Source organism: Triticum urartu, chromosome 4A (assembly GCF_056163025.1).
Source record: "Triticum urartu cultivar PI428250 chromosome 4A, HENAU_Tu73, whole genome shotgun sequence".
Lineage (NCBI taxonomy): Eukaryota > Viridiplantae > Streptophyta > Magnoliopsida > Poales > Poaceae > Triticum > Triticum urartu.
The window spans coordinates 428218159-428230081 of record NC_141876.1 but is presented as its reverse complement, the minus strand read 5'-3'; the positions used below and the strand labels follow the sequence as shown (position 1 = coordinate 428230081).

General features: G+C 43.4%; 1 protein-coding gene across 3 annotated transcripts; it reads right to left on the bottom strand.

Moving 5' to 3' along the window:
- Window positions 1-2872: 2872 nt before the first annotated feature.
- On the bottom strand, window positions 2873-11123 carry LOC125551894 (protein SEMI-ROLLED LEAF 2). Of its 3 annotated transcripts, none has more exons than XM_048715281.2 (20): window positions 10788-11123; window positions 10525-10685; window positions 10160-10234; window positions 9935-10050; window positions 9708-9819; window positions 9440-9562; window positions 9278-9325; window positions 8627-8829; window positions 7849-8045; window positions 7159-7439; window positions 6831-6980; window positions 6224-6622; window positions 5824-5973; window positions 5502-5577; window positions 5289-5413; window positions 4489-4680; window positions 4205-4345; window positions 3912-4046; window positions 3363-3563; window positions 2873-3288 (listed from the first exon to the last, which is right to left on the bottom strand). In XM_048715281.2, exons 2-20 carry the CDS (start codon window positions 10657-10659, stop codon window positions 3163-3165), a joined length of 2985 nt encoding a protein of 994 aa, XP_048571238.1. In that variant the 5' UTR covers window positions 10660-10685; window positions 10788-11123; the 3' UTR covers window positions 2873-3162. The 3 variants fall into 3 exon arrangements, with proteins under 3 accessions (XP_048571238.1, XP_048571240.1, XP_048571239.1); XM_048715283.2 differs by having other exon boundaries at window positions 5289-5410; XM_048715282.2 differs by having other exon boundaries at window positions 6224-6619; window positions 10788-11122.
- Between the last annotated feature and the right edge of the window lie 800 nt (window positions 11124-11923).

Below are 11923 nucleotides of genomic sequence, written 5' to 3'. Positions count from 1 at the left end.
TGTTCATATATTTAGACATGACAATTCGAAAGAATTGGCACAGCAAACATCCGGCTACTATGTTAATCATGTTGTATTGCATTTCTCTCAATAGCCGATGCTTAGTCTCGTCAGTATAGGTAAGGCCGAACCGAAGTCCATAGCTTCGGACACTAATGAAATTTTTAAGCAGGCGAAAGTAAGGATTGGAGAAAGTATTGTTGATTGTCTACAAAATCCTAGCAAAAGGGTGAACAATATGGTTCAGAGGATGACCTTGAGATACATATCTATGGTACTTTATCACCGGATTGTTAATGAAGCTGAGAAGGTTTCACCCAAGTTTGCATCAGAAAGTTCACATAAGACATGGTCGATATATACTTATCGTCCTAGGGACATATAAATGGCCGATGGAGTGTTGACATCGTCCTTAGAACAAACTTGGTACAAGTTATTTTTTGGCACGCTAGCTTTGCCGAAAAACAGGGGGGGCATGTGTTGACGCTCAAAAGTGGCACGTTTATAAAGAATGGCTTGAAGCTATGTCAAGAGTAATTCAAACTTACTATTGAAAGTCACTATGAGATGGCTCTCTTCGAGAAGATCAAGATGAATATGAAGATGGTCTAAAATGGAGTTCGGATGCAAAAGTTATGACAACTTCAGAGATGCTCATGTTGACACCAGATTAAAGAATTGCTTGAAACCCAATTAATATGTCCTCATATGGAAAAATGATCAACACAAATTGTCTTCGTCTCGTCGAAACGGTCGATTTGGATATAAAAATCGTCCCAATCCAAGTTCGTATGCAAAAGTTAGAGCTATCAGATGTGGCGCGCCCCACCAGACATAGGTCTGATGGGTGCGCGAGCGAACAGGTGTTCTGCGTGACCATTTTGGCCCAGAAGATGGCCTCAAATCGAAAAACGTTCAACATGAAAGTTGTTTGTCTCGTCGAAACGGTCAAGACTGCTTTTGGGCTCGTTTTCATCCGAGATCGTTTACCACCACAAAAAGGACCCGCAAAGTGCAGCCAGTTTAAACCGAACAGTTTTGGAAAGTTCGGACAAAACCAATCCGAAATTGACTAGGGTTTTGGACGTGAATCCAAGCCTTTTACTTGCACGGGAAGTCCAGCCGCCTCTTATATAACTAAGAGGTGACGGCCAATTAAACAACACACAATCGATCAATTCATCTACCACTTTTTATCTTTTATCTTTTTTCCTTAACCCTAGTTCTTCTTCTTCCTCGTTCTTCGTCTGTTCTTCTTCTTTGCAGGGCGGCGAACCTCGAGGCCCTAGGGGCGATCAGGTCGACCTAGGGCAGCCCATAGCCGCCGCGCGTCCAGACGGGGTCCCTCCCGGGCGTGCGGGGTTTCGGGTCTTCAAAAGCGCCCGCCGGGTTGCCTGTGTACCGCGCTTCCGGCCGGGTCTCCTTCGACGTGAGCTGCGGTGCATCACCCTCGGCGTCGAGGGTACACGATGACGTGTTCGTGTGCGAACAGATTGCTAAAGAGATTAACTTCAACAATGACTCTGATGCTCTCATCTGGCAGCTTGAAAGCAAAGGAGTCTATTCTTCTAGTTCTTTGTATCATGTGATTAACTTTAGAGGTGTGCAGCCTCTTTTCCTGCCTGCGGTTTGGAAACTGGCAGTGCCACCCAAAATCCATGTTTTCCTTTGGTTATTTTCTCAAAACAAGTTTATGACCAGAGACAACCTGAGGAAAAGGCACATAATTAAACCATTAGAATGTGTTTTCTGTGCTGAACATGAGACAAATCATCACTTATTCTTTGACTGTGTTGTAGCCAGGAGTATTTGGTCTTTTGTCAGTCAACTTTTCCAAAAGGATTTGGGCACAAACTTTGAGCCTGTGGCTCGCTTCTGGATTTCTAACAAAAAACATTTAGCTTTGAATGTAGTTAGCTCTGTTGTCCTGTGGTGTTTATGGAAATATAGAAACTCTATGATTTTTAACAACACCATCTGGACGTCTATTACTCAGGTGTGGGGACTGATTCGCAGAATGCTCAAATTCTGGGTGATACTAACCCCGAAGCAAGCAAAAACCAGGTGGAATCGTTCTTGGGCGCGCTGGCAAAACTGCTCCAATAACCCTTTGATGATCTTGAGTGGCGGAAAATGAAGAACACAAGGTTTGACGTTGGCGCAAGCTGGAGCAACTTTAAGATCTCAGAAGACGGGAGTTTCCACTCCCCCGCCAAAAAGAGAGACATCAACGACAAAACCACGGTGAAGAGCCCCGTGTCCACCCTCGCGATCCGCTGGTCGCCCCAAGCTGCTCTGGCGCCGCCGCTCAAGTTCAGGAGGGGTGGGGGTGAGATCGCAATGTTTCTCGACTACCCCGCTGGATGCTGTTGAAAATCCTGAGTTTTAGAAGCCTAGTCTCTCCTGGCTCGTTTTATTTCTCTGTATTTTCGATCTAGGCATCAGCTTCACTGATGCACGTGTCTGTAATAAGTTTGAACCGTCTGAACTTCAGTTGGGATGTAAGAACAGATTTTGTTTGGTTTCATTCTTGTTAATGGAACCGGAGAGAGGCCTCCCCTGTTCATAAAAAAAAAAACATGTTGTGTGCACATGATTAGTTGTGGAAAAGTTAGACATCAATGAAGCATGTCCTGAACTCGCGCATGCTTTTTAACAATTTAGAAATGTCCTTCCAAATGGTGTGAAAAATCGTGTTTAAAGCATTGCACTTGTGTAACCCCATTTCAGCATATACACGGAAATGACTGCTGCTCAAATATACAACGTGCAGTAGCTGATACCTGATTCGGCATATCTGTGATTCCCTCCGTCGATTCAACGGGCGTATTTTGCTTTGTTGTTTCTCGTTCTAGACTACACGGACAAGAAATGGAGAGATGCCCAGATCATGGCATTAGTCTCGATCACAAGTCTTCTCGCTACAGACAACAGACACGACACGCTAGGTTGCAGTCGTCTAGTACTGCGATGCACATGATCACACACGCTACAACCGTTTTAGTACATAGATAGATACACGTGGTCATACATACGCTACAACAACTGATACCACGTTACTCGCAGCCAGGAGGCCAAGTCATTAACACAAACTAGTGTTCGGTGCTTAGATACTACAGTCTAGCACTTCTTCCGACGGCTAGCTGTGATCCGCAAGGGTAATCACATCTCCTGCGGGGTGCGATAAGCTGCCTTCAGGAAGTTGTCGAATGGGCTGGCCGGTGGAAGCTTCACCATGGAGCACGGCTCCGATAACGTGCGGTTGATCTCGAAGCCACAGGAATTTACCTGGACAAATGTTGTTAGTGAAAGTGAAAACAAGATTCAGAGCAAACCGGTTGGGCTTTGTAGAATCTTTATACCTTAGGAAGGATGAAATGATCGGCAGCGGGAAGGCTTGGCACAGGATTGTCTGGAGTCGAGCTGTGGCCATTCACGAGCCAGCTTGATAGCTTCTTCCTGGTGCCCGATCCCAGGGCCTCACATTGACTAGTCATTGTGCCGTATGGGAGGGGGGAGGTAGAAACGGATGACCCTGCAACCTGGCCAGCTACATGCAGCGCCTGACCAGAGAAACAGTCTACTACTCAGAACCCAATGCAAAAACGAAGTATAACAATGTTTTGCTGTGGTTATACTAGCTTTACCACACAAGAAAATGTGAACACTGAAACAGAGGTAGCAAGTGAAAGGGGGCTAGTGCAGTGGCGGATCCAGGAATTCAACATTGGGTGTTCAAAACAAAAAATCACCCTAACAGAGAAGCCAATTGGTTCACGGCAATACAGTCAGTTTAGGACAGTGACATGTATTTTCACAACAGGTACCACACAAGAACTATGAGCCAACAACCGAGTAGTAAACCGTGTCACCGTGTGCAACAGCAGCTGAATTTCACAACAGGTACTCACCGATTCAAGCAGCTGACCAACACCCAGGACACGGGGAGCGGAATAAGGAAGCGTAATCTTGGATGTGGAGCTAGCAGTATTTGTAATTGGTGAGTCATGCAATCCACCATCTACCGAAGATGTTCTTGAACACTCCTACAATGCAAAAGGACACATGTGAGAAGATGTAAAAATACATTTTAAAGATGGCAACGTACAGTACAAGAAGGAACATTGCAGTATTGCAAACTTTTGCAGGTGCCAACACCTAACGAAATTTGCGCTATAAGGATCATTTGGTGTAAGTGGCATACCTCATCAAAAGAAAGGGATTCATCGGAAAATGCCTGCGCGTGAAAGTTGGCCCAGTCAAGGACTGAATTTGAACCAAACAAGGGAACTTCTTCAGGAGTAAACATCTCTGTGAGCTCCTTCGCCAATGCATCCTTGTCCATCTGATAACGCAGTTATAAGAACATTATGAAATAGTACATTGCCTTCACTTCCAACAGCATCAGTATATGATCTCACTAGGACCATAAAATGCAGTGTCAACAGCAAATAGATGACAAAATTGAACCATTCTCACAGGACTAACCTCTGTTAAATTTGAAAGTGCACAGGCAATCACATCAAGCACTCGATGATCATTTATCCCCACTTTCTTTCTGCAATCAGAAAGTACAGACCTAGCAATGTCTTGATCACTTTCAGAGCCATAGCTGCCAAGATCCGATTGCAACCTTACATAGAGTTGCAAATCTTCACCAATTCTTAGATAAGAATCAATCTGCAAAAAAATTGATAACATAGTTTTTAGCAAACGTTCAGGAAATTGAAGGTAATTTTATATTTGCTAAATACTGTCACTTATTTATGAACGGAGGGAGTAGAACAAACAAAAGTTATCGAAGAGATAATTGGGCAACGGGCACAGAAGGCCACAAGAGAGCTACCATTAAAGTGAGGCACACCAATGAACATTAGTACGAACACAAGAAATACATTGTGTTGCTGCACACAAGAAATACTGCAAGTATACATTTTTTGGAAAAAAAAACAAAGTAAAGTTTCACCTAAGAAACATAATAGGAGTATCATATTAGCATCTGTAGTAGAACTTAGGATTTACATCAGATATTGTACTAAATCAGCGACACTTATTTTGGGACGGAGGGAGTACCTTAGAAGTAATACGTTTATTTAGATAAAACTGAAGTACAGTTTCACATGTAGAAACATAATAGGAGTATAGCATATGTACTAGAACTTACACCAGATAATGTAAAACACCTTAGAGCTAATACTTCTTCTTTTGAGAAAACTGAAGTAAAGTTTCACATGAAAAAACAAAACAGAGGTATCTTAATAGTTTCTGTACTACAACTGAGTACTTACATTGGATGAGGTAAAACACCTTAGCAACTCTGCCAATTCAACAATATGACAGACTTTTCCAGCAAAAGCCAGCATACTCGTTGCTAAGGAAAAAATAGACCGTTGGCAAGAAGGGGGCAGGCCTGCTGGAAAAATTGCATATAAGATAAGTGAACTTCAAGATGTGGATGCGGAAACAGGCAATCATAAATTTTAGTATTATGCAGATCCTACCACTTGGAGTTAAAGCAATACTTCGGAGGGACAGAGGCAACTGGAAGAACTGAATGTTATTACTGTTGCTTGAATTCTGCAGCACCAAAATCACTATTTCAACATGGGAAATTTTACTGAGCCAAGATAATATGACCTTCCATAGTATGCAAGGATATATTTCTTGCAGCATAAAGAGAAGATGAGACCATTGACATGACTAAGTATCTCTTTATGAAAGAAAAAATGCTACCCCAAAATGAGGAAAATGAGAACAACTTGATAAATTCTTCATGGATATACTTGAAAACTTCAAAGATACGGTTTAAAAAGGAACTCGTACCTTAAGGCGGGAAGAAAGAACTGTGAGGCTGTATGAATGACCAATGGCCTCATAATTAAAAGGAGTGTTATCGGTCTGATTGGCCTGTATCCAAAACGCAGACAGCAATTGATTTGTTTGATCTTCAGTTAACAGGACGATTTTGGTTTCCTGGAAGATGGGTCAAAAGTTTTTTCTTCAGTAATCATGATTAATGAGTTGTGTATCGTGATCCAACCAGACCCAAAAATATATACTCACTCCGATCCATATTAGTTGACGCCCAAACGGATGTATGTAGCACTGAAATACGTCTAGATACATCTGAGCGTCAACTAATATGGAACGGAGGTAATACATCGCAACAAAACAAGGGCCCTTGCAGGGGTGAGGGGGGGTGGACAGGGCAGGACTGGGTTACCTCAGCAGAACTAGCTAGTGTTGCCCATCGATCGACGAAAGAGAAGACCAACTTTGAAAAATAAGCCGGGCTTTTTCGTGCCCAAACATGCTTATTATCCTCTTCATGGGTGTTTCTTTCCTTCCCATCATCATGCATCATATGTCCAGGCTTATCTGAACCTAAGCATTCTTTCTCTCTCCTTAACTTCTCAAGTAGAGCAGTAGCTGAAGCAAACACTGATGGTGATCGAGATTGACACTTTTTTGTTGCAAATAGGTACTCTGAATCACCCCTCTGATGGCTTGGGCCTCGGACAATTACAGCAGAAAATATGTGGTGCGCCCCCACACGAGTGTCTGCATCTGGATGTACCATGGATCTCAATATCTGCTGGAGGAGTGCTTCCGGAAACACCTGCTAAGAAGAGTTAGATTAAAAACTCAGCAAAGAATGGCAGAAGTAGCCAACTGATCACGGAGTAGAATTCTGCAAACGATGAACAGCATTCAATGCAATAAATTATTTGATGTGAAGAAGAGAATGCACAGTTTCTGAACTTCATCACATCACCGTTTATTAATTTAGAAATTATTTGATGAGTGCATAGTATAAATTCAGAACTGACCATAGGAGCGTCCGAAGATACTGATGTCAAAGAGATTATGTGGCAAAGTATCAGCGAACTTCCAATAGTTGCTCTAGCAACAGCAGGAATAGAAGGCAAATTCTCCAATGTAATTGCCATCATGTCATAAAGTGGCCGCACATCTTTAACCTATAAGAAGTTCCAAAAAATTAACAAAAGTGAAGGAAATGTATGTATAAAACTATATACTAGTGTAACTCTTTAGCGTCAAAGCTCTCGCAGTTGCAAATTTCTAAGAAAGATGCACTAAAAACATCCACGGCAGTTGACAAATGTTAGCATGTAACTGGAATAGTGTGGGACATACTCCTCTTACGACTTCAACAAGACAGCCCTCCAGGAAATTTTGAAGAGACTCATTCAAGCTCAGCTCTTGAACACTGGCTGACTCCATGGCCTCTAGTGTTTTCCTCAAGTGCCTGCACAAGTCACCTGTTACTGCAAGTTCAGGAGCAACTCCTCGTGATCGCAGCTGTCGTGCCAAAGATGTTGCTGTCTGAATAATATCAGATTTAGTCTGAGGACAATGCAAAATATTCTTGTGGTCCAGATGACGGATGACAGCAGTCAAAATCAATTGTTCGTTGCCTATGAGAAAAAAAAGTATTAGCGCTTTAGCAGACAAGGAAACCCCTTGAATATGTTGCAAACAGGAAAGGAAAGTGCACTGTGGACTGCAAATGTATTCCGTCAGAAAATGGGTCACGATCTACCGAGAAACGAGCAATCACAGCAATATAAGAAGACTTATAATGCATTCAACAATTGAAAACGCCAAACATAGTGTTTGCTCAAAGATGACTAAATAGATTGGAAGTATGGAACAGCAAGAAAATTGTCTGACACTTTCTCTATTACTAGAAAGAAAAGGATCTTCATAGCATGCCATATAATTAGAAGAATAAATAGAAAGCTCATATATAGCATAACATGACCTACGTATTTTTACTATTTTGATAGTACAAAATTCAAAATATTCTTGGGAACAAAAATTTACCTGAACTCTTCTCTAGATAAGACATATCAGACAAGACAAGCAAAGCTAATCCATGCCGAGGAGCCCATTGTTTCTTCATATCAAAGTAAGAAAACATTGGATCAAGGATGCGTCGCATAGTTGTACTCTCTTTGGCCAGTTCTGCAAGCTTCTGAACACAAATATGGGACCATACTTCTGGAGATTCACGCTCCTCCCTGCATAGTCATTCAAATGAATCATAATATGTTGGGTTCATCTGAGTTCGAATATTAAAAAGAAGCAGCATCAAACATGTCACAAAATATAGGTTGGACGGTCATTCTCAAGGCCATTACTCCTGCTGCCAAGTTCCCATTCATCCCTTGATTGATGGATTAACCAGTGAAAAAACATACTTGACTTATTTATATTATAATCTGCTATGCTTCAAAAGGAAATTTTCTTCAATGTTTTCGTGTTCTTTTTCTGCATCTCCAGTGCAATGTGCATGTACTTGATAGCAAGATCACATTAGTCACACAAATAAGTTGTCAGTAGAAGTTGAAAGACACCTACACTATTAAGTGTGGTATCTGAACCTCAGTTATAGGCTTCTAGCATGTATGTACCCTTCAAAGTATGAAAAGGAATGACATGCACTATTGCTAGACACCATACAGAACTAAAATGAACTGAAAGGTTGCAATGCAGTAAAAGTGTGTATGATGTGCACCAGCATGCATTTTTTTTCTGCACAAAATTTAGGGAAAAGAAAAAGTGCTATAGCGAGTATATATAAATGAGAATGACACTTCACCTGGTCAGTGCTGAAGAGTCCCTTGCTGATCGCAGTCTAGTAGTTGTTGCACTACAGAAATTTACATCATTACCTCCACCTAAACCAGCTCTTCCCTCACGCCTGACTATTTCATCAACCCAGTTATGCTGTGATGCATGTCTGTCATCATCACCACCAGCAGTTCCATCCATCCTATAATTTTCCAAGACCGACTGCACCATCTGTCACGTCAAAGAGAGTTAGATTGTCAACATCCATCATTACATTAAACTTGAGAAATATAAAAGTTCTTCAAGAGCTTATCAAACAAAACAGCACACGAAGTTTAAACTCCCCGAACGAAATAGAGAAACCATAACGGAACCATCTGAATTCTTATGTACCATGATATAACCATTTTACTAGAAGTCGAAACAGAAATCATTAAAAAACTGGATAAGTCAACAACGTTTGCAGTCTGCAGAAGACAAGATAAATAATTGTGTTCTTTATGACCACACAAGCATTCTATTGGTAATAACCTGGTGCAAACGAGCAACTAAGCAAGCAACCAGGCTGAGCAATTTGGAACTCAACTATCCAAGAAACAAGCTTAATCTCCTTTGATTCTCCACAGCCACAAGTAATGATCAATGGAGCAATGCAACTAAAAGAACTGATTGTAGTTACCTCATCAAAATCAGCAAATATGTATGAATGTTCCTTCATAAACCAGATCTGCACGAGCATTACAATAGTTAACTGAACTGGACATTCAAACAAATTACCTGGAAATGTGAAGATAACAGAAAATGAAGAAAGAAAGCTGCAAAGCCACATTTATGGATTTACCATTGCTGAGAGACACTGTAGGCTTGCTGCCCGCAGAAGACTATGCTCCACTCCCTGTTGCCGTGAAAGTGTGCACACTTTGTGGGCCAAGCTCTCAATATTCCGTGCATATGTGTTGTCTACCTATGAATGTGACAACATGGTGAATGTCATACATAACTAAAAATAAATAAAGTGACTCGAGTAGTAGCCTTTCATGATTAGGAGGAACAGATTGAAATGCAATGTTTATAACTCTTAAGCGTGTCTGATCCATCATAATGCCCACCTGGCTGTAAATAAACCTCGCGAAAGTTTGACATCCAAGGATATGAATGTTCTCCTGCTTGCTTTCCAGAAGGTCGGTGAGGACGTTCACCAGGCTGATGGCAAAATATGCCCTATACCATCACATGCATGCAGTAACATAACTTTTTAGCCACGAAGCTTCATCGGAAACCATTAACATTTTCGAATAGAAAACGTGAGTGGCAGCCAAGAATTTCAGAAACTCACATCTGCTCCTTACAAATGAAGAGTAGCTTGCTGTATGCTTCAGTGATTATCTTGACATAGTTCAAATGAGCAGCACGCAGTTCCTTGCGACTCCTCTGTTCCAGAAACTTGGCAATCTGACAAGCATGCAGTGAAGGGAAACCTACTGAATATTGATTAACCAAGGACCCCTAAAGAATACTTTAGCAATGAAATGTGAGAAAGCATGATGCAAAGGTCACATGCCTTTGGAATGCGCAGGGGATTCTTGGCAGCATACTCGCATAACTTCATGATTTTCCTCTCATTTGGTGGACCCTCCTGCAAAGGTAAACTCTACTCTATGAGCAACTATACGCCCTAATACTGAAGTATCAAGTGTGTGAGCATTAGTGTGTCCTTTGCAAGCAACAGCGGAAGCTGCATTCTGCAAAAAACAATTACACAGTGGCAGAAGATAACCATGTGACATGGCCACGTTCTGTGGAGCATGTTTAAGGAACATGTGGATTACTCCACTTATAGATCGAAGACAGCACAGCACAGCATATCCAACGACCGCAGCAGCAACCAACCAGGCCGGCCAACAATAGCGACAAGCGAGCACTTACAGGCGTCTTGGGGAATATCTCAGCGAGCAGCTTCTTGTACCGCTTGACGGGGCGGCGGGAGCTCGGGCGCAGCGCCGGGCAGCAGACGCACATGCTCTCGCACGACGGGAACAGCTTCGCCCCCATGAAGCCCATCTTCGGCGGCCCGCGGAGGCTGGAGGCTGGAGCAACCGGTTGGGTCAGTGGCGGATCTAGACGGCGTGCCGCGTGCGCATTGTGGAGGTCAGTGGGATTTCTTAACTAATCGCTGGACGGAAACATACCTCCAAGTTACCTCCAAACCCAACCAACGGGCGGAGGTTGCGGACGGAGTGGAGGCACGCGATGCCGCGAAAAGGGAGAAGAGTAATGGCGACGGCGGCGACGCGCGCGAGAGGGGCGGAGGGGTTGTGGGGCACGGCACGGCACGGCTAGCTAGGTCAGGAGAGTCCAGGCATGGCGGAGACGAGCGGAGGGGAAATTTGGTCTGTTGGGGGGGAGTGGGGAGTGGGGAAAGAGGAGGAAGGGCAGAAGAGGGGCTTCACGTGACCGCGGCCTCGGTGGCAGGGCCAATTGGAGCAGCCTTTTCTCCTGTGCTCGGCGAGGATTGACGACGGCTTTCCACGCCCACCCGCCAGCGGCCAGCCTGCCCAAAAGTACACACAGTGACGCACATGGCAAGGCGTTGGGTTTGGATTTCGGTTGCACCCGAGGCTTCTTCAGGAAGATAGGATTCTTAACAATACTATCTCTCATTTAATGGTGACTTTATCAGAATCTCTCTTCTTAATTAACCACCGTATAAGACAAAGTCATAACTCTCTTCTTAATTAATCCCTGTCTAACATAAAATCATCAGGACTAGCCTTATTTAAGTACTACTACAAGTAGTAGAAGAGATAGGTTAGAGCATCTACAATCACGATTGTCAAATTTGGCACTGTATACGACCACCGACTGACCAATTCACCCTTTATTTCTTCAGTCCTCCTCCAAGAACCCTTCCCAGTGGACGGGATCAGACTCACTGTGGGATGCGCTGCCAGATTGGTTGCCGGAGCCGGACATGGTGGAGGGGAGGGGAAGGAAGGAGACGAGCAGTGGAAACGAAGTAGAGTGATCGAGTGTGTGGACTGGCTAGGGTTTGGTCCAGATGGGGTATTTATGGGACAGAGTGGGGCCGGATCCGGACACGTCTGAGCCTCCTCATATTCGCCCCACATATGGGTTGGGTATGGGGGTGTCGGACAGCTCGGACACATAGGGCTAGTTTGAGAGGTTCGGTTGGGTCGCAAAAATGCGATCGGTCAGTGACCAGGCCATTCGACGTGTAGGGGCAATATGACAGGTCCGGTTGTAGATGCTCTACCAATTTGGACATGGCCCAAAAATGTATTCAGCCGCCTCATTCCTAATTCAT